The sequence below is a fragment of the Dipodomys ordii genome, unplaced genomic scaffold (genome assembly GCF_000151885.1).
Source record: "Dipodomys ordii isolate 6190 unplaced genomic scaffold, Dord_2.0 Scaffold36, whole genome shotgun sequence".
Taxonomy (NCBI): Eukaryota; Metazoa; Chordata; class Mammalia; order Rodentia; family Heteromyidae; genus Dipodomys; species Dipodomys ordii.
Window position 1 is genome coordinate 14,657,737 of NW_012267252.1, and position 19,614 is coordinate 14,677,350.

The 19,614-nt window shown below is 46.5% G+C and overlaps 2 protein-coding genes across 2 annotated transcripts in view; one reads left to right on the top strand and one right to left on the bottom strand.

Moving 5' to 3' along the window:
* The window catches only part of Vwa2 (von Willebrand factor A domain containing 2), a 32,552-nt gene extending 22,255 nt beyond the window's left edge, over positions 1–10,297 (top strand). Inside the window, exons 9-14 of the mRNA XM_013017660.1 lie at positions 1,417–1,472; positions 1,776–1,883; positions 2,954–3,526; positions 5,828–6,379; positions 7,490–7,615; positions 8,275–10,297. Of these exons, the coding sequence (XP_012873114.1) occupies positions 1,417–1,472; positions 1,776–1,883; positions 2,954–3,526; positions 5,828–6,379; positions 7,490–7,615; positions 8,275–8,351 (1,492 nt within the window). The 3' untranslated portion in view covers positions 8,352–10,297. The remainder of the gene's footprint in view (positions 1–1,416; positions 1,473–1,775; positions 1,884–2,953; positions 3,527–5,827; positions 6,380–7,489; positions 7,616–8,274) is intronic.
* A 452-nt stretch (positions 10,298–10,749) lies between these two features.
* Positions 10,750–19,614, bottom strand: part of Afap1l2 (actin filament associated protein 1-like 2) — a 96,219-nt gene continuing 87,354 nt past the window's right edge. The window contains exons 13-20 of the mRNA XM_013017857.1: positions 18,516–18,661; positions 17,619–17,730; positions 16,821–17,066; positions 16,565–16,736; positions 16,114–16,269; positions 13,655–13,848; positions 13,417–13,539; positions 10,750–12,563 (exon numbers count right to left, since the gene is read on the bottom strand). Of these exons, the coding sequence (XP_012873311.1) occupies positions 12,537–12,563; positions 13,417–13,539; positions 13,655–13,848; positions 16,114–16,269; positions 16,565–16,736; positions 16,821–17,066; positions 17,619–17,730; positions 18,516–18,661 (1,176 nt within the window). The 3' untranslated portion in view covers positions 10,750–12,536. The remainder of the gene's footprint in view (positions 12,564–13,416; positions 13,540–13,654; positions 13,849–16,113; positions 16,270–16,564; positions 16,737–16,820; positions 17,067–17,618; positions 17,731–18,515; positions 18,662–19,614) is intronic.

Below are 19,614 nucleotides of genomic sequence, written 5' to 3' on the forward strand. Positions count from 1 at the left end.
CAAAGCAAGCTTTCTACCACTGAGCCACCTTCCCAGGCCCAATAGATTTCTTTTTAATGAGCAGGCAGTTTAGTCACTATTTTTTTTTAATTGATATACCTTCTATCCCATTGTACTTCTAGAAAGGCCCTGTCCCAGAAGTGAGCCCAATTCACTTATCGCTGGCAGGAAGCTTGGGCAGGATGTGTTAGAATGACCCTAAGGGGAATGGTAGAGAACAGGCTTTTGTTGTTGTTGTTTGTTTGTTTGTTTGCCAAGGCCTAAGATCCTCCATAGAGGAAACAATACTGGGATCTGCTGAGGGTTTTCTCCTGCTATACCATGACTCATTATCCCAGAGACTCAAAAAGGATGCAAGAGAGCCAGGTGCTGGTAGCTCACTCCTATAATCCTGGCTACTCAGGAGGCTTGAGATCTGAGGATTGTGGTGAAACTTTCATCTCCAATGAACCACTCAGAGAAAGGCCAGAAGTAGCACTGTGGCTCAAGGGGTAGGATGCTAGCCTTGAGCAGAAGCAGCTCAGGGACAGCACCCAGGACCTGAGTTTGAGGCTAGAAACAACAAAAAAAGAGGGGGGGGTGAGTGAGGTCCAGTGGGCAGAGTGTGAGGCTTTGGAGTCAGTGGTGATGGTTAGAATCCCAGCCCTGGTATGGCCCAGTGGCCATAGGTAGCCTAGCTCAGCCCTCTGAACCCATATAACCCCCTGGAAGAAGCCACGGTCTCATCAAGGAGCTGAGGAGTCAAGGTAGCAATGGGGACACCTGGTACATGGAAGCTACTCCTTGGGATGCTGGCTTTTGTGTTGTCTCAGAATGCTAAGAAGTCATTGAGTCCCATGGTTTGCAAATACGCTTGAGGTTCAGAGCCTTGTAGAGCTGCTGATGCTGACCAGATAGAAGTAGCAGGGTTGGAGTGAAGGGACAGGGCCGGAGCACTGGGAAGGCCTGGAACCCTGGTCACCCTGTCCCTTTCTCTCACCATTGAAGGAACACAGTTGAAAACTACAGGTCACATCACAGGGTACTGAAGGCTAGAGAAGGAATATAACAAACCCAGTCACATCGCCAGACTTCAGCAGCTAGGTTCCAATATTACCACTTCCCCACCACCTCCTGTGTTGTGGGCCTCAGAAAAAATAGCTTATAATAGAAAGCTATTCCTATAGCTTGGAATTTTGCATACAGAGGCCTCTATTTCCACTGTGATGGTCAGTTTCTATTGTTCTTCTTTTTGAAATCATCTCGGGGTAGTTGGAAGCATTCTCCAATCTGTGTGCACACAGAAGTAGGATAGAATCAAGAAAGGGAACGAGCTAATCTTGATCCTCTCTGTATTGGAATCTTAGGTAGTTTGTACGTGTATAATCCTGTTGGAAACCTTTGACCTCTCAATCACTCTGTTTCTTTGGATTGTAGCTGGAAGAAAGTGTTTGTCAGCCACCCTGCCAGCTGTTATAGGACCACTTGCCCAGGTACGTTCTACCTTCAATTCGCCAGTTCTTTCTGAACACTGCATACTGTTTATCTGATGTCTGGAGCCCCCATTTTCCTCCTGTGTGTGATGGGGGTGAGCAGCAACAAGTACTTCAGTACAACAGCACAAGTACAACAGTAACAAGTACTTCTTTCACCTTCTCTGCTGCAGGTGTTTGGCTCTTTTCCTGGAGAACAGCGAGGAGGGAAGGGAGCTTAGCCCTTCAGGATTTATTCCTCTGACTGTCTGGCTTCAAACTTGTCCTATTTTGCTTGGTTGTTAATGGGTATTTCTCTGATAGGCCCTTGTGACTCACAGCCCTGCCAGAATGGAGGCACGTGCATTCCAGAAGAACTGGGCAGGTACCACTGTCTCTGCCCACTGGCCTTTGGAGGGGAGGCCAACTGTGGTATGTATGCTTGGGACTTCCAAGACTACTGGGGAGCATGTGAAGCCTGGGCTTGACCTTCTTAGACCTCCTCTTTCCTGGCACCTGGGGAAAACCCGCCCTTGAGTTTTAGAGCCATCTACTTTCCCAGTATGTCACCCGGCATCTGATTCAGCCTCTGAGGGTGGAAGGGCTCTGGCAGGACAGCGGTCTCTGCTTATCAGCTGGAGGACTGTCTGATGTGTGAGCATTTCTAGGGCTGGTTCTAGCAAGAACCTTTTTGTCTGTCTTCTAAAAAGAGGAGCAAGGAGTCTCGGCCCCTGTAGGTAGTAAAGATGTAAAGCAAAGGTCATATAAGCTCCTGCTTTTAGATAGGTTTATGTGTAGTGCTTTTAGCATATGGTGAGGGCTTTCCACTAGTAACTTTTCAAAGTGTGCTGTTGAGTTTGTTGGAGATCCATAGATCTGTAGTTCAAAACTTACCTCCCCAAAGTCCTAGATGGATTATAGATCTAAATATAAAAGGCAAAGCAGGGAAGCTTCTAGAAGACACTGCAAGAGCATGCCTTCATGGTCTTAAAGCAGTTAAGGCTAGAAAATTGGTGCCTTTTGCTTTTGTTGTGAGTGTGCCAGTACCAGTCTTGAACTCAGGGCCTTATGCTCTCTCTCTCCTGGCATACTCACGGCTGGTGTTCTACCACTTGAGCCATGACTCCCAAGGTTTTCTTTTTACAGGTTAATTGGAGATAGGATCTCGCTTTTCTGTACACACTAGTTTGAAACATCGATCCCTTAGATCTTAGCCTTTTAACTAGCAAGAACTACAGGTAGTGAGCCACTGGTGCCTGTCTTGCATTTTGCTTTTTAAAGAAGTAGTTGAATGGAGATCCTTAGCCAGAAACAGGAGGGGAAGCTCCCCATACATCAATCTCAAATTCAGTGGCAAGCCCTGGTCATTTAATACCCCGAGGCCTCTGTTCCCCCTCCTAGGAGGAGGTTTCTCTGCATGGTGTGGGGGCATCTTGAGTGGAACTAATCTGTATAGTGCACTGGCTGAATTGTGACAGTGGATGTCATTGTGATTCCAACAGCCCCCAAACTGAGTGTGGAATGCAGGATCGATGTCCTCTTCCTGCTGGACAGCTCTGCGGACACCACCCTGGAGGGCTTCCTGCGGGCCAAGGCCTTCGTGAAGCACTTTGTGCAGAATGTGCTGAGCGAGGACTCTCGAGCCCGTGTGGGTGTGGCTGTGTACAACAGGGAGCTGGTGGTGGTTGTACCAGTGGGCGAGTACCAGGATGTGCCAGACCTGGTCAGGAGCCTTGACCGCATTCCATTCACAAGCGGCCCCACCCTGACGGGCAATGCCTTGCAGCAGGCAGCAGAACGTGGCTTTGGGATTGCCGCCAGGACAGGACAGAACCGGCCCCGCAGAGTGGTGGTCCTCTTCACCGAGTCACACTCTCAGGACGAAGTTGCTGGCCCTGCACTTCATGCAAGAGCCAGAGAACTGCTCCTGCTGGCCATTGGCAGGGTGGCCGTGCGGGCAGAGCTGGAAGAGATCACGGGTAATCCGGAGCATGTGATGGTCTACACTGACCCCCAGGACCTGTTCGCCCAAATCCCAGAGCTTCAGAGAAAGCTGTGTAGCCGGCCACAGACTGGTAAGGTCATAGCTCCTGACCCAGGACTGTCCAGACAACAGGGTTGTCTGTCCTTCTGGTCACCGCTATCCATTTATTTTCTCCCAGCACCCATGCTGGATGCTGGAGCCACAGCCCAGCTCTTTGGTGGATCAGCCACATGACCAGTAGATTTTCAGAATGTGGAGGAAACAGGTCAAGTACTAATAAGACATTCTGAAGGGCTTTTGTGAAGATTAGGTAAGACCAGCAATATGTAACACTTTGTACAGACTTGGCAAAGTATCAGTGTTGTATTTATTATTTTTCATAATTATTTTTAGTAGTGTTAACAAGGAGCCCTAAGTCTACCAAGCCTGCTCCAGGACCTCAGTTTTCCAACCTCTTTTGTTTCTGCTTATGTGGTGCTGAGGAATTGAACCCAGGGCCTCATGTATGCAAGGCAAGCGCTCTACCACTGAGCTACCTTCCCTGCCCAAGTTTTCCAACCTCTTTGATGGAAGTCCACAGAAAGAAATGTGTTCCTTGGCCACACCTGCACAGACATGTGCATGCACACGAGATGCAGCATACTGCATGAGTGCATGCTCCTGCATGCACAATGAGCACACATGCATGTGTCTGGGCACACATGAACACAATCGCGTGGATACGAGCACACATATGTTCTCACTCATGCACAAACATGTCATCGATATCAACCTGGGGTATATTTTGATACTCTTCTGTCCTGTGCTGTTTCACAGCCCACAGAAGTGAGCTGCTGTCTGAGGGTGCTATGGGAACAGCAGCTCTGGGGAGTGGCATTGCTCAGCCCTGGGCAGGAGCGGGGTCACAGCTGGAGACAGCATAGCTGGAACACATGCTTGACCAATCCCCTCCGAGAGGGGACAGCAGGAAGCTTCATGGCTTCCAGCTCGTCACTTTGCCTAGAGGCAAGCGGCTTTCCACCTGTAAGAAGATAATGATTGGCCTGGGATGATGATTGTCCACTCTCATTCTGCCCCTTCAGGCTAATTTCTGGTGGAAAACAGTGTGTGTGTGTGTGTGTGTGTGTGTGTGCACGCGCGCGCGTGCGCATGCCCTCGCACACGTGTGTGTTTAAAAAGAGGAATTGTTAATTGATTTATAGATAATAAAATGTGACAATAGCAGAGGGCTCCCCTGAATCTCACACCCATTTCCCCCTCTTGTTAACACCTTACATTATTATGGCGCATTGTTGCAGTTAACAGGCTCTTATTGATACATTTCTATTATTTACTACTACACTTACAGTTAGTCCCATTTCCTTCATTTCGACCTAATGTCCTTCTGTTCACAATGCTAGCAGGGACCCCACAGGATATACAGGGAGCTTGTCTCCTCAGCCTCCTTGTGGTTGTTGATTTTCTTTGTACTACAGTGGCTCTGTAAAAGCCAATAAATCAGGTGATCAGACCTTCTGTCTCCACACTTCAGCCTCCCCAGTGGTTCCCTCTGCCCCAGGCCTCTTCCTCTGGCTTCTGAGAGCTGCAGAGCCTGGTCCCTGCTGCAGAGCCTGGTCCCTGCAGCCCTTTTCCCTGCTTGGGAGAGCCCGTGCCCTGCCAGCATCAGTGCACTCTCCCAGTTCTTAGCTGAAACATCAACACATCAGAGAAGCCCTTGTTGATCTCTGTCCAGGTTCCCTGCATTTCTCTCCATCTTTAATTATCATTCATTTCCTGTCTGTGCTCCACCAACCACCAGCCTATGGAACGGGGCATTGACCTCTTTAGTGCCGCAAGTACAAGTGGGTGCTACCTAGAGGGCAAGTGGTCAAGAGATGGATGAAGGCACAGGGGAAGATGCTGCTGTGACAAGAGACCCCAAAGCCCAACGGCTTCCATACGCTCCAGGCTCCTTTCACAATTCACAGGAGAGTGACCTGGGACCCACGGTGGCTTAGCTCCTTTGAGGTCCAAGGTCATCATTTCTCAGTCAGCAAAGGGTGAGGGAACGTAGAAGGCAGGCAGCTTCCCCGTGCACATGTTTGAATTCGCACCATTTCAGGCTTGGAAATGGCATAGCTGCTTCTGATCATATGCCATCAGATGGAGCTTAGACATGTGGCCACACCTACCGGCTGGGATATATAGTCTAGCTAGGTATTCATATTCCTGCTTCTATTTCAAGAGAGGAGTGCCCTGTGGGTAGGAGGAGGAAGAATGGGGGGAGGGAAGGCAGGAGGAAAGAGAAAAGGGAGAAAGAGGAGGGAGGAGGATACTGCATGGACAGACAGCAAGGGCTGACCTGGGCTCAGGCCAGGTCCGGATCAGGACCCCTCTCTGCTTGTTTCTGCAGGCTGCCAGGCACAGTCACTGGACCTGGTCTTCCTGTTAGACTCCTCAGCCTCCGTGGGACCTGAGAACTTTGCCCAGATGCAGGGCTTTGTGAGGAGCTGTGCCCTCCAGTTTGACGTGAACCCGGATGTGACACAGGTCGGCTTGGTGGTCTACGGAAGTCAGGTGCAGACAGCCTTTGGGCTGGACACTCATCTCACCCGTGCTGCCACACTGCGGGCCATGAGCCAGGCCCCCTACCTGGGTGGGGCAGGCTCCGCTGGCATGGCCCTGCTGCATATCTATGATAAAGTGATGACTGTTCAGAGAGGTGCCCGGCCTGGTGTCCCCAAGGCTGTGGTGATGCTCACTGGTGGGAAGGGGGCGGAGGATGCAGCTGTCCCTGCCCAGAAGCTGAGAAACAATGGCATCTCTGTCTTGGTTGTGGGTGTGGGGCCTGTCCTGAGGGAGGCTCTCAGGAGGCTCGCTGGTCCCCGGGACTCTCTGATCCACGTGGCAACTTACGCTGATCTGCACTATCACCGGGACATGCTCATCGAGTGGTTATGTAGAGGTGAGTGTCACCCCTGAGACAGGACTCCCACTGAGACAGGACTCTCCACATGCAGGGTTTGCACTAAATCTTACATGCTCACAAAGTCCCACAATAGCTGTAACTGACTCCAGTTGACATCTAAGAAGCAAGGAACTTAACCCAGACACTCCTTCCCAAACTTAAGATTCATGCATTCCATCAAATGGATGGCATTTTAAGGAAATCTACAGCTCCCCAGTACTGTAAGCACCCCAGGCAGATACTGATGCATGTAGCAAATGATAGAACTAAGAGCCAAACAGGGCCAGGCCATCTGACTCCATGGCTTCATTTTGCTTTTAAAAATTAATAATATGGGGCTGGGAAGGTGACTCAGTGGTAGAGTGCTTGCCTTGCATGCACGAGGCCCTGGGTTCGATTCCTCAGCACCATATAAAAAGAAAAAGCCAGAAGTGGCGCTGTGGCTCAAGTGGTAGAATGCTAGCCTTGAGCTGAAGAGCTGAGGGACAGCGCTCAGGCCCCCGAGTTCAGGCCCCATGACCGACAAAAAATAAATAATAATAATACTTGTTGTGGATACCAATGGCTTACACCTGTAATCCTAGCTATTTGGGTGGCTGAGCTCCCAGGACTGCAGTTCCAAGGTAGCCCTGAAGTAAAGTCCATGAGACTCATTTCCAGTTGACCAGAAAAAAACCAGAAGTGGGGAGGTGTAGCTCAAGTGGTAGACCACCAGCCCTGAGTGAAAAAGCTAAGCGACAGCGCCTAGGTCTTCCTGAGTTCAAGTCCTAGCACCTGCACACAAACACACCCCCACAGTCCCCCCTCCACACACGCACACACACACACACACACACACACACACAAAGGCATGTAAGCAATGCCATTGCTATGAACTATCTGAGAGAGTCTATATTACCTGTAGGAAAGCTAGGTGGAAGTTGGATCTCATTCATCTTGTCAATCAAAGCACCAATCATTTGCTAACCTATTACTTTAGGGCCTTAGAGGATAGGAAGATTGGTAAGATGCTGCACCAGGGTCCTCATATCAAAATTGGGCTTGCTTAGAGCAGGGATCATTGGGTGTGACCCAGTGTGGTCCTGGTGAACATGCTCTCCATTGCAGAAGCCAAGCGTCCAGGGAGCCTCTGCAAACCCAACCCATGCATGAATGAGGGCACCTGTGTCCTACGGAATGGGAGCTACCGCTGCCAGTGCCGGGGTGGCTTGGAGGGCCCTCACTGTGAGAACCGTGAGTATGAGAGTTGGGGAGTTACTGAAGTATACTCTTAGTCCTGCCAAGTCCTACACACTGCTGAAGACAGGCCTGTCATTCAACCACTTATTCATTCACCCAGGAAGCATGTCATATATCCCCGGCATTGGTTTAGTGCAGGGACTAATGCAATGAAGAAAATGAAGAAGCTGCTATTGTAGTGGTGAAAGACAATAAAGTGCATAGTACAGCCTATAGTTAAATGGTGCTAAGTACACTGGAGGAAAAGTATGGCTGCTAGCAAGGAGCCTTGGGAGAACAGGAGATCCAGAGTAATGAGGATGCAGACAGTTCTGACAGGTAGAAGCTGCTGGGCATCCTCTTTGAATGTTTCTATTTGCTCAGTGATATAGGAAGAGCAGCCATTGGCTGAGAATATGGCCATGGAAGAGGGGCTGAGGTCTGGAGAAGGAAGTCACTGTTGGAAGAGTTACATTAACAGGAATCAGAAGACACTGGTGTCTTCTTGGCACAGATGAGCTTCTGACAGCCAAGGAGTGGGTGAAGGGCAGTCAGATGGAGTTGTGATGGCCTCTTCTGCTTGATGGATGTTGAGTTGTACAGGAAGAGGGACAGGAAGGGGCTTGCAAAGACTACTAGACCCTGATGTCTTCAGAGTTTTCTTTCTTCTCCAGGGGTGCTGAGAGGAGATGCCCCACACACACATGGCTCCCGCCATGATCCTGCAGGACAGCAACCAGCCTCCTTCTAACAACTTCCTGGACATCTCAGAAGCTGAATGCTACCCTCAGCAAAGTGGGTCTCTTGGGGGCCTTTGCATGTCTATTTCTTGCTCCTGCTTGCAAGCCTTCATCAAGGAGAAGGACATTCCAACTGCAGATGCAGCTGCTTGGAGACAGCAGTAGCAGCTGATGTCACTCACTGACAGTGATGCTGAAAAAGTAATGTGGCCATGCTGTCTGTGTCTGGCTGTACCTTGTAGAGGAAGTCATCCGCCACTTTTCCTCTGAGGAGAACGGGACATTTGGTGGCCTAGTTATTCATCCCTTTGCCCACCACAAATGAAAGACAAAATGTTGCAACAATAATACCTAACAGAAGGCATTCACTGAAGTGTGAGGAGGACCAGATGGAAAATGTATAGACCTCTTTCTTTCCTGAAAGATCTCTTGTGTGCATTTACTTTTAGTGTAAAGAGGAACTTAGCTGGCTGGCATTTGTGAATTCTTTTGGGGACTGGATCTATCTATATGAGGGAGAATACTGAAAAGGTCTTAGACTGAAATGTGCAGGTTTTATCTATGAGAGAGGGGCTGAGTGTCCAGGGCTTCCTTTTTAAAGTATATTCAGGAGGGGTTAGTGTGACGGGCATATTAAAACCTCCATTTACCCTACTTCAATGGGACAAAGTAGAATTTTTGACCTCAACAAGTGAACAATAAAGAAACTCATAAACAGTTTTGCTGTTTAAAACGTAGGTATTATGCTAAATTTTTGTTTTGATTTGCTTTTCATGCCCAGTGTTTAAAGGAATAGTACAAACAGATGCTGTTGGTTATTTATTTACCAGAAGTATTTTGTAGCTATGTGGCAAAAATTATTTGGATTATCTTCTGGCAAACTAGGTACTTAGGAATAGGTATTTAGAAATGAATTCTTCCCCTTGGTCATGTTGTTGGATTTACAGTAGAAGTCTTTATTGAGCTCTGACAGAAATCCAGAGACATTATCATAATTTTTCTTATTTTTAGCGTAATGTTTAATGTGTTGCTTTATATACAAAAATTCAAGGCAAGGCTACTCTAATTTCAACACCTCTTAAAGAAATTCAGGTTTTCTGGAGAGGTATCACTATGGTATGATTATATGTTGAATGGGTGCTCTGTTCTTCCAAACATTGAGTTGTGACAATAATTTGTGTTTGAGGGATGTTTTCATTAATAATTCATCTCTTACTATCACAATATTCTTCATATACAACAGCATCAGGGCAGAAACACCTGCCCATCCAGAGATTCTGAGCAGTGCTAGTGTAGAAGCTGTGAATTAATTAAGATTTGTAACAGACTATTTTTATCATTGGGGTCATTATCTTTAAGGATATATGCATGTCTCATTTGAATTACTTAGACTCCAGCAACAGACGGGGTTGACATACTAAGAACTTTCCCTCTTTCTTTCTGGGAGGTGGAGCCCAGCCCTTGAAAAGCAGCAGAGAATCTCTGTCTTATTGCCTAACCCACCCAGCACCTTTCTTTCATTTTAAACAAACCTCTAGCTTTAATTTCTTGCTTTTGCCTTTAATTATATTTTTATAATTTTATAATTAATTATATATTTCCTTACAAAACGTAAAACACTGTAGGATCTACCTTAAATCTTTACTAGTAAAGATCTGAATCCTGCCACTTTGCTGAAGCCTCCAATTCAAGTTCTAACAGTTGAGCCTGTTATATTTGTAGGAAAATGTCATTTACCAATGGTGAAGGCTTTGTTTCTTCTGAAGCTGAATATCATTCTTCATGTCATTTTGCATCATGTAGGCTCTTCTGAATACTGTTTTTCTTTTGTTTTTTTTTTTAAGTAGTGATAATGCCCTTTATCCATACCTGATTCTGGACTACCAGTATGTTTTCATCATTAGATTTGTTAAAATTTCTGGGAGTCACTTTATCAGGTTAAGAAGTTTTTTGCGGGGGGGGAGTGGGGGTCCGGTCGTAGGGCCTGAACTCTGGACCTGGGCGCTGTCCCTCAGCTCTTCAGCTCAAGGCTAGTGCTCTACCACTTGAGCCACAGCACCACTTCCAGCTTTTTTCTTTTTGCTTATGTGGTGCTGAGGAATCAAACCCAGGGCCTCAGGCATGCAAAGCAAGCGCTCTACCACTGAGCCACCTTTCCAGCCCCAGGTTAAGAAGTTTTTATGCCTATCTCTGGATGACTAAGGTGTTAGGAGCAAGGAGATATATGGTATTGCCTTTCCACTTCCTCACAGGTAGTTTTTCTCATTTAATCTGTTAATGTGGTCAGTTGCATACTGGTATATTTTCAATCATTGAACCACTCTTTTGACTCTTTGGATAAACTCTATTTATGATACTTCATTCTATTTACACTGCTGAATTTTGTAGACCAATATTTTTATTTATTTATTTTTCACCAAATTTGAAAGTGAGGTTTAACTTTGTTTATACTAGGTATAGAATTTTTGGTATCAGACCAATACTAATTATATCATGGAAAATTCCTATTTCTCAAAGTTCACACTGCTATAGTCAGTATTATCTTGTAGCTAAACAATCTTGGCAATGTTTTAAAGCCTCTTTTTATGGCCTTACATTGGCTTTTTATTGCATTATCTTTTTAAAGGATCAAGGTATTGTTCTGTCGTTTCTTAAGTAAGCAAATTTTTGTGACCAAGTTCCTTAGTTACTACCTAGACAATCTTCCAAGTATTGGTATGTTTCCTTTCACCAAGAATTATTTAGAAGTCTGTTTAACTTCCAGAAACATGAATCCTCCCTCCCCATTTTCCTATGTATAAATATTTTCTTCAGCTTTTTTATGTATGTTAAGTCCATTGTATTTAAATCTTTGTTCAGGCTTACTTTGGTCATTTGCTTTAAGGAGGATTAAAATCTCTTGCTAGGATCCTACCTTGTGGTTCTATCAATTTTAACTGTACACATTCTAAAGTTCAGCCAGTTAAATAACCGTGACATTTTATCAAATGCAAGGAAAACACAAAATACAATGACCATTTTATTTAAAAAAAAAATGAACTCACCACTTGGTAAAGGTTACCAAGTGTTTATGACACAGGAAATAAATGCCCTGGGATTAGAAATACAATTAAAAAATTTTAAAAAGACTTTAAGGAATCAGTGTTAGAGAACTCTGATTCAGATTCCAAGAAACAAGGCAGGGATAACATATGAAATGTTTCAACCTCTGCTAGCCAACAACACTGTCACAGGAGGAAATGGAGCAGCACAGAGAATAGTACTGCCAATTTTAAGAGAAGAAGAAGGCTACCCTAACCAATTCACCATATTTTTCTCTTGCAGGGGACTGGAAATTAAAACATCTTCAAAATGAGGACTAAAAGAATATTATATTAAATAATTCTTTCCTAAAAGTAACTTGATCACAGGACTGAATCTGTAAACACAATAATTGCTTTTCTATAGTGATGTAAAGTTAAATTCAAATTTCACTGCTCTAAATGATGGAGTTTAAAACATATTTTTGTATATGTTATAGCATCACTTACAACTTTATTTAAAAGCAGTTGATTCAGACCTGCCTTGCACTGGAAAAAAAAGTCCTTACTTTAGTAGAGTCATTGTCTTAGCTTCATCCCAAACAGTTCCTTTGTTTGAACTTCAAAGTCCATAATTTAAGTGGTTTTACACCAATGCTATAAATGCTGTTTAAAATCACTGAAGAGATGGACCAACTAATACCGGAGGCAAGGATGGTTTAACCCCCAGTACTGACAGGTATCAGATAAGTGACGACAGTCAAGTGTTTAGATCTTCTCAGTTAACAAAGCCACCTGACCCTGAAACCTAAACTTCTCTTCCATCAAAGTCTAATCATCAGAAGCTTTTTGCTACTTAAAAATCTTGATAAAGCAATGGATAAAACTTCAAAAGTGAAACACAGAACATCCTAAATACAACAATGACTTGCAGCTAAAAGACTTAGATTTACAAAGAAGTCTTTGTTGCTGTTACATTCCCTTTGACTTAGCAAAGGGACAGAGCTTCCCTTTTTTCAGCCAAAGCTCTTTATTTGTTGTATTCCAGTCCTGGCTTTTTCTTCCAAACAGGTTCACCCTTGCTCAGAGTTTCTGTTTTAATGAAGACTTTACTGAAGCAGGATTGTCAAGAAGGTCCATATTGACACACAAGAGTCTTTAGATGGTGTTGAATTTCTAACTTGCTCCTTTCTTCTCCCATTCCTAGAGTGACATTCAAATACCAACACCCCCCAAAAGAAAGTTATTCTTTGTAGCAAACTTTATTTATATAGAAAAAATAAGAAAAACAGTTCAATGCAGTTAAAATAGATATGGCAATGATGTTTCAAACCTTGTGTGTTTAGCTCCACATAGAACACTTCTAAAGAGGTTTTGGAGGCTGTGACATGGGAAAGTACTGTGAGCAACTAGTGATGTCAGGTACTGCAGTGAGGGAGCACAGGGTCTAATGGATTCAGTTGTTGGCCATTGATCTGAGTGCTCCAAGGATCTCCAAGCAAGCAGACAACCAAGAACAACATTTCTAAAAACAAAGGCAGCTCTAGACATGTTCCTTATTATGAAAATTAATTAAGGACTAATAATACTCCTTGTGTAGCTAAGGCAGAAACCTAGTCCCAGGATCCATTCCTTACTTATGCCTTGCTGACCCTTTAGTCAACAAGTCAGTTGGGACAATCCATATCACCTAAGTCTATTTTGGTTTTAATAGTTGATCCTTTGAGATAATTTATTTTCTGGTTTGAAAACACTTTGGTTACACTCTGTGAGAATCAGTTGTCCTTTTGAATCTATTGCCAAGTGGTGGTGGTGGGAGGGAACAGAGCACCCTTGGGCTTATTTGGGAGAACACTTGAGTCAAGTGCAAGCATCTTTCTAATTAACCAGTGCCAACAACTAAGCCTAAGGCACAGCAAAGTCAGACTTCTTTATGTTGAAAGCAAAGCTCTTGCTCAGTGCAAGTGCCCAAACCCACAAAGTGCCCCCTGCATCAGAAGACAGGTCCCACTTTAGCACCTATTCTGCTGGCTGTTCTGAAGGAACAACCACTTACCTTAGCTTTCTGTAGCACGGTGCCTTTGCCTGTGACCATGACCGAAAGAGGCCTGTTCTTAAGCACGGAAGCAGAGTTGACGGGGGTGCAGTCTGGGACAGGGATGGGAGAGGCAGCTTTGGGCTATGGTAAAGGAGAAGAATTAGATCAAGGGAAAGGAGACACAACCCACCTCCCCCAATCCATGTCCAAGTGGCTCTGTAGGCAACTCAGAGGAGCTGTAGCATGTGGCACTCACACGGGGGCTTATGCTATCCAAGTGGGTGGTGTCCACAGTGGTACCCAGTGTCACAGGCCCAGCTTCAGCCTTCTTCAGGTTTTCCTTCACCTCCATGATGTTGAGCTCAAGGTCCACACGCCTGCTCTCCTCGATGCGGCACTCCTCATCAATTTCCTTCAGCTTCTGCTCCAGGCTGGCCAGGACTCCCTTGTCTGGAGAGAAAATTAAGTCATCTATAAGCGCAACATTCCAACCAAGGCCAGTAATAGATGCTGGGTAGAAGCAGCGTCTACCAATACCACTTCTAGAGCCAGGCCTCGGCTCAAGGTGGGCCACTGTTCTGGTTCTAACCTTTGAGAACCAGGATTGGCCATTTTGTATGCAGTGGGCAGACTTGAAGTCCAAGTGTATGCTTAGCATTCTCCCAGACTAGGAAGACTCTGGAAGAAGAGATATCTTCCCTTAGGCATGTGTCTTAGGTGTAAGTCACTTCTGGTAGGTTCTGAAGCTTTCAATTCTGATACCTGCTAGTGTGAACAGTGACCCAAGAGCCTAAGTGCAGCTTTTCCAGTGGCCCGTGATGAATGCACTGTGCTGTCCTGACTGGGTCCCTCTATGACCTGGAACTTGGTGCCTCCCAAGGCTTGACCAGGCAGAGTTCCTCTGTCCTGGGACCTTCTTAGCCCTTTCTGATGTGTCTCCTCTTATCCCACCTCAGGGGTTAAGAAAGGATGACCTTCAAGAGGCCATCCTAGAAGTCTAATGCTGGAGGAAAAGATGGCACAGGTGTTCAGTTACTAAGTGACTGGCACGAATCAGAAGCCATCTAAAACATGTGCTGATTCCAAGCTTGATGGTGAATAACCATCGGTCAGAACATACCTTAGCATGTGCAAGGCTCTGGGTTCAATCAGACCCAACCCCACAAGCAAACAACAACTGCAAAAAATTCACGGAGAAAAAAATGAGTACATGTATTAGCAATGTTTTGAGGACTGGGAAAAAATGTCTGTAACAAAGTTTATAGTTAGTGGTGATATCAATACTTTGGAACTCAACTGATCATCTGTGATTTATTAACCCAGGTTGTATAGGGCTTATTAAGCAGGAGAATAAACTACAGGGAAAAGTCTCCCTTTTCTGGACTATCTTCCTGAGTTAAATTGTCCTCTAGGTTTTCCAAATCACCCTATCATTGGAAACCTGTTTCCTAGCCACTTAATTCTTGTAGGACAACTCTGCCTCAACCCTGCCCTTCCCACCAGGTTGCCCTGTCTCCCCACAACCTCTCCACCACGATGTTCTGCATCACGACAGCTCCAGAAACACAGAACCAGCCCGCCCTGGACGGAAACCTCTGAAACCGTGAGCTAAGATAAATCTTCCCTTCTTTAACTTGTTTTTGCCTTGGGCATTTTGTCACCACAATGAACGATGAACACAATATAGAAGAATGCTGAACTCTCAAAACCTAGTACCCTCTATAGAAACAGTCAGCATCTTAGTGGTTGAGTGAGTGAAGGGTGACTGCTAACAGGCACAGACTTTCTTTGGGGTTCAAATGTGTATTGCGGAGGTGGCTGCATAATTTTGACTATTTGAAAAACCATTGGCATATATTTGAATGGGTCAACTGGATGACATAAGAACTACCAATAAAGTAACTGTCTAAAAACACAGTGGTTCTGCATCCTCAAGACCTTTCTTCAACTATAGCATAAACTTCCTAGGAATCATCTGCCTCAGACCCCAAAACTGCTATGCCAGTTGTGCTTGGTAGGGCAACTCGACAGTTTAAACATTAAATGAGTTGGAGTTCTATGGAAAGATCCTGCAAGAATTAAGTGGCTAGGAAACAGGCTTCCAATGATAGGGTGATTTGGAAAACCTAGAAGGCAAGTATTGCAAGTACTATAAGTTTTATTATTTTATTTAAAGAAGTACAATCTGGTCGGGGCTGGGAAGGTGGCTCAGTGGTAGAGCGCTTGTCTTGCATGCATGAGGCCCTGGGTTTGATTCCTCAGCACCACATAAGCAAAAAGAAAAAAGCCGGAAGTGGCGCTGTGGCTCAAGTGGTAGAGTGCTAGCCTTGAGCTGAAGAGCTAAGGGACAGCGCCCAGGCCCAGAGTTCAGGCCCCACGACCGGACCCCAAAAAAAAAAAGAAGTACAATCTGGAAATCAAGGACCATGCATTGCAGGTGTGGCTAACATAAGGATGATGAAGGACACCAGTCAGCTGACCCAGATCTCAAAACAAGGCCTTGGCACAACATGGAAAACCAGCCGAACAACCTGCTGGTCCTGTTACCAACCATCAGAGGTTCCCTGTGTACAGGAAGGACTTTCACATGGAACAGTGGAAAGAGGGGCCTTGTGTTGGGTGAAGGGCTTGGGCCCAGCAGTCTGGAAGGCAGATCATCCCTCCACCAAGCCTCCCTGAGCCCTGTTCTGTTCCTCCCCACGTGCAGGCCCTTACCTGTGCATTTTAACAAAGTCTCTTTCAGCTCTCGTTTCTCTTTCCGGAGCTGAGCCAGATGCCCCCGGATCTCTTCCTTCTTCTTTTCCAGTCGTTCTTTCTCTTCTGTGTACCGCTTCACTTCAGCCTCTGTCCGATTCTTGCCAAGTTTGATCTCTACAGACCCAGGGTGGAGAAACCCTGTGTCAGAGGCAGGGGATCAGAAGCAGCCCCAGCCCGTATCCCAGGGTCAGACAAAGCCCAGAGTTTGGACAGAAGAGCAGAGCTGACCACCAGGTCAGCCCAGGAGGGATGGGAAAGGAAACAGAGTTTCACACTGTCTTTGTTAAGTAACCTAGGACAAAACCCCTTCACCTCTCTGAACCTCCATTTCATCATCTGAAATGGAAGGAATTGGGCTAACTTCTCCAAGCCATGTCTGCAAGGGTTAGCTCTGATCTAGCCCAGGCACCTGCACTGGTCACCCGCAGCCTGTCCTTCGCGGGTGGGCTGGCACTGGCTGGTGCGGTAGCTACGGTGTCAGGACAATTTGCTGGAAAAGAGATTCTCTGCTGCTCAGCCTGCAACTTGACCGTGGGGGTTTTCAGGGTGAGTTCCTCAGGCTCCTGGCTCTCCAGCTGCCTCTGCATAGGGAAAAAGCATGAGACTGGGCTGGCTGGAAGGCATAGGAAGACGCAGGGCTTATCAGCAGAGACAATGGCCTGTACCTGGCCTGCCGAGTCCTCTGGAGACTTCCTGCAGAGTTCATCCAGGCTGGGGCCTGGACTTGGGTCTACAGGGAGGCCATCAGCCAGATGATCCAGATACAGTGATGGAGGGGAGGTGGCCTGGGCCTGGGCCCCGCTGGGGCTGTATAGGAAGGACTTGACTGGCGTGAGGTCCAGGTAGACTCGGTCAAGCTCGCTCTCAGTCATGATATCTGTGGCAGGGGCGGTCTCCCCAGCAGGTTCTACCTGCAGATGACAGAAGAGTCAGGTGGCATTCGTGATGACCTCCACGCTCTTAGCTATGGACAAGGCACCTGCCCTTGCTGTTGTTCCTGGGGACATCTTTCCTCTGGGACAGCCCCTCCCCCCAGCCATTGAGTCCTAGATAGGCTATTCCAGAAGACCAGGACATGGTCATTGCTTCCCTGACTCGTGTTTCCTCATCTGTAAAGAGGAAGAGGGTGGGGCCTTTGTGTAGAATGGTGAGGTCTGCCATGAAGCCCTCATACAACAGGCATTGCTGGACTAGGATCTTCTACTAAATAGACAATCTGCCTCCGCCATCAGTATAGACCTTGAAAGCTAACGAATGAGGTCTCCACTCTCAGACTCTATACTAAACCAGAGCAGACAATCAGTGGTTTCATCTAGTCTCCAAGTCAACTGTATAGTCTCATAGACAAAAGATGAGGTTTCTGTGCCTAGGGGTCTGTATCAGTGGCCCTGGGGGTGAGCAGGTGACCATCTCTGGTGTGGAGGTTTAGTGGACAGCCTCAGACCACTGTGTGCTGTCCTTACTCCAGCTGTCAGCTCCGACATCTCTACGTCATCGTACAGCTCCTCCTGGAGGTCCCGGCTGGGTAGACCATCGATGTATGTGTTGGGCTCGGAGAACTTCCTCTGCATCAGTCTGGAAGGTAGGGTTGGACACAGCAAGCATGAAGCCCCAAGGACAGGGTGGAAGACAGCCAGCCTCCCAGGACCCCAAATGAAAGCCCTTGGCTGCACAGAGATCTAGGGATGAAAATCTGCGTCAATGGGCTTCAGGGTAATCTCTTCCCTCTTCTCATAACCTTCTTCCTAGAACTATTCAGGTTAGATTTCTCCCAGAAACACAGCACTCCCGGACCCCCTCCTCTCAGCATCTCCTGCCTGTCTGCTCCAGATTACTCCCTTTCAGTATCTCCTCCAAGTGGCAACCACAAGATCCATTCTCCTTTCATCCCCACGATATACCTGGGGGCAGAATAGACTAGACACCATCCCTATTTGGTACAGAAGAATATGGGTTCTGTTACAGTGGCTCAGCCAGCATTCACCAGCATGGGTGTTGATTCCTTATCCCAAGAAGTTTCTCCCGAAGCTCCAGCTTGCTCCTGGCTGTGCTGGAGACCCAGTGAGGCCCAGGAAAGGTGGTTGCTCTGCCCTAGGGAACTGGAGAGTGTCCAACCAGAGCTGCAGCTAGCTCTGGGGCCCAGCTCAGCCCCTAGCTCTTTGTGGGCTTTCCTGAGGGATGTTTCCTTAGCCTTGGACTTTGGCTCTTCTTGCTGCTGGACACAGTTGGGCCAAGCCCTGTGCTCTCTCTCATGAGAAGCCAATCTCTCTCTCAAAGGCTGGTCTGGGTCTAGAGTCTAGTAGCATGGCTACAATGGAGAGTGAATAATGAAGGACCCTCCCCACCCCCTTCATACTCACAAGAGGGAGGTTTTGGCAGCACTCACAATACACGAAACCCTCTCAGCATCCACATAGTCGTAGGTGAACTCTTCTGGGTCTGTCTTGGAGCCTGATTCAGAGAGTAAGAGGCCTAGCCAGTGGCCCATCTCCTCAGAAGATTTGGCCTGGAAGGAGACCAAGAGAGACATGAGCCAGGCCAGAGTCAGGGTAAGTGATTGTCCCCAAGACAGCAACAGCGTGACTTCCAGAAGGCCCAGCACTCCACTGCCAGATCTGGATCCCCATCGCCACGCCTCCAGCACAGCTAATAACATATCCCATCCCCCAGGACCCTAACTTCTTCTTGATGCTACCCAGTGATGGCCTGGACATTCACTAGAGTATTACATGTGATAGGTATACAATGTATGTCTATATGATAAATATTGTTATTTACCATGAGCTGATAACTGTGAACATTGTCATCAACTGCCAGCAATTATCATTAAAATGACTAACTAGTAAGCAATCATATGCACTGTAGGTCTATACCTCTGTTTATCACCCTAATCCATGCCCACAAACCTGCTTGTATTTTGCTAAGAAATAACTCCAAATTCATGTTTTAAAATGATGTCAGGAAAGTCAGGGTTCCTTAAAGACCTCACGAAGGTCAAATCTCTCTTTTACATAATATCCAACTGAATTGGGTGTTTGTTTCTTTCTAGACAACAATACATTCTAACAAATGCATATGCTGGGTATTTCTACTAAAACACGTACATTGTTTCTTGCCTTCATGACATCCCCCCCAACCAGGATTCTCTAAAAGCCACAGGTCTGTTCCCATGAGGAAAGCCAGCTACCCTTCGGCATTGGGCCATGCAACACGACCACACTTTTGGTTATTTCCTCTTAATCGGAGAAGCTGGATTTGACATTCCATTGGTCTTCTCTTTCCATGTATTTTCACCAGAATGTCTCAATACCACTCTTCATGGGCATCCCCTAGATCAGACTACCACCTGTGCCTTCCTCACAGGGCTTATTCTTCCCTTTCCATCCATCTGCCACCCAGCAGCTGAACGAGATGTCTTAAAATCCCACCTCTCTTGAAATTCTTAAGGGGTTTAATTAC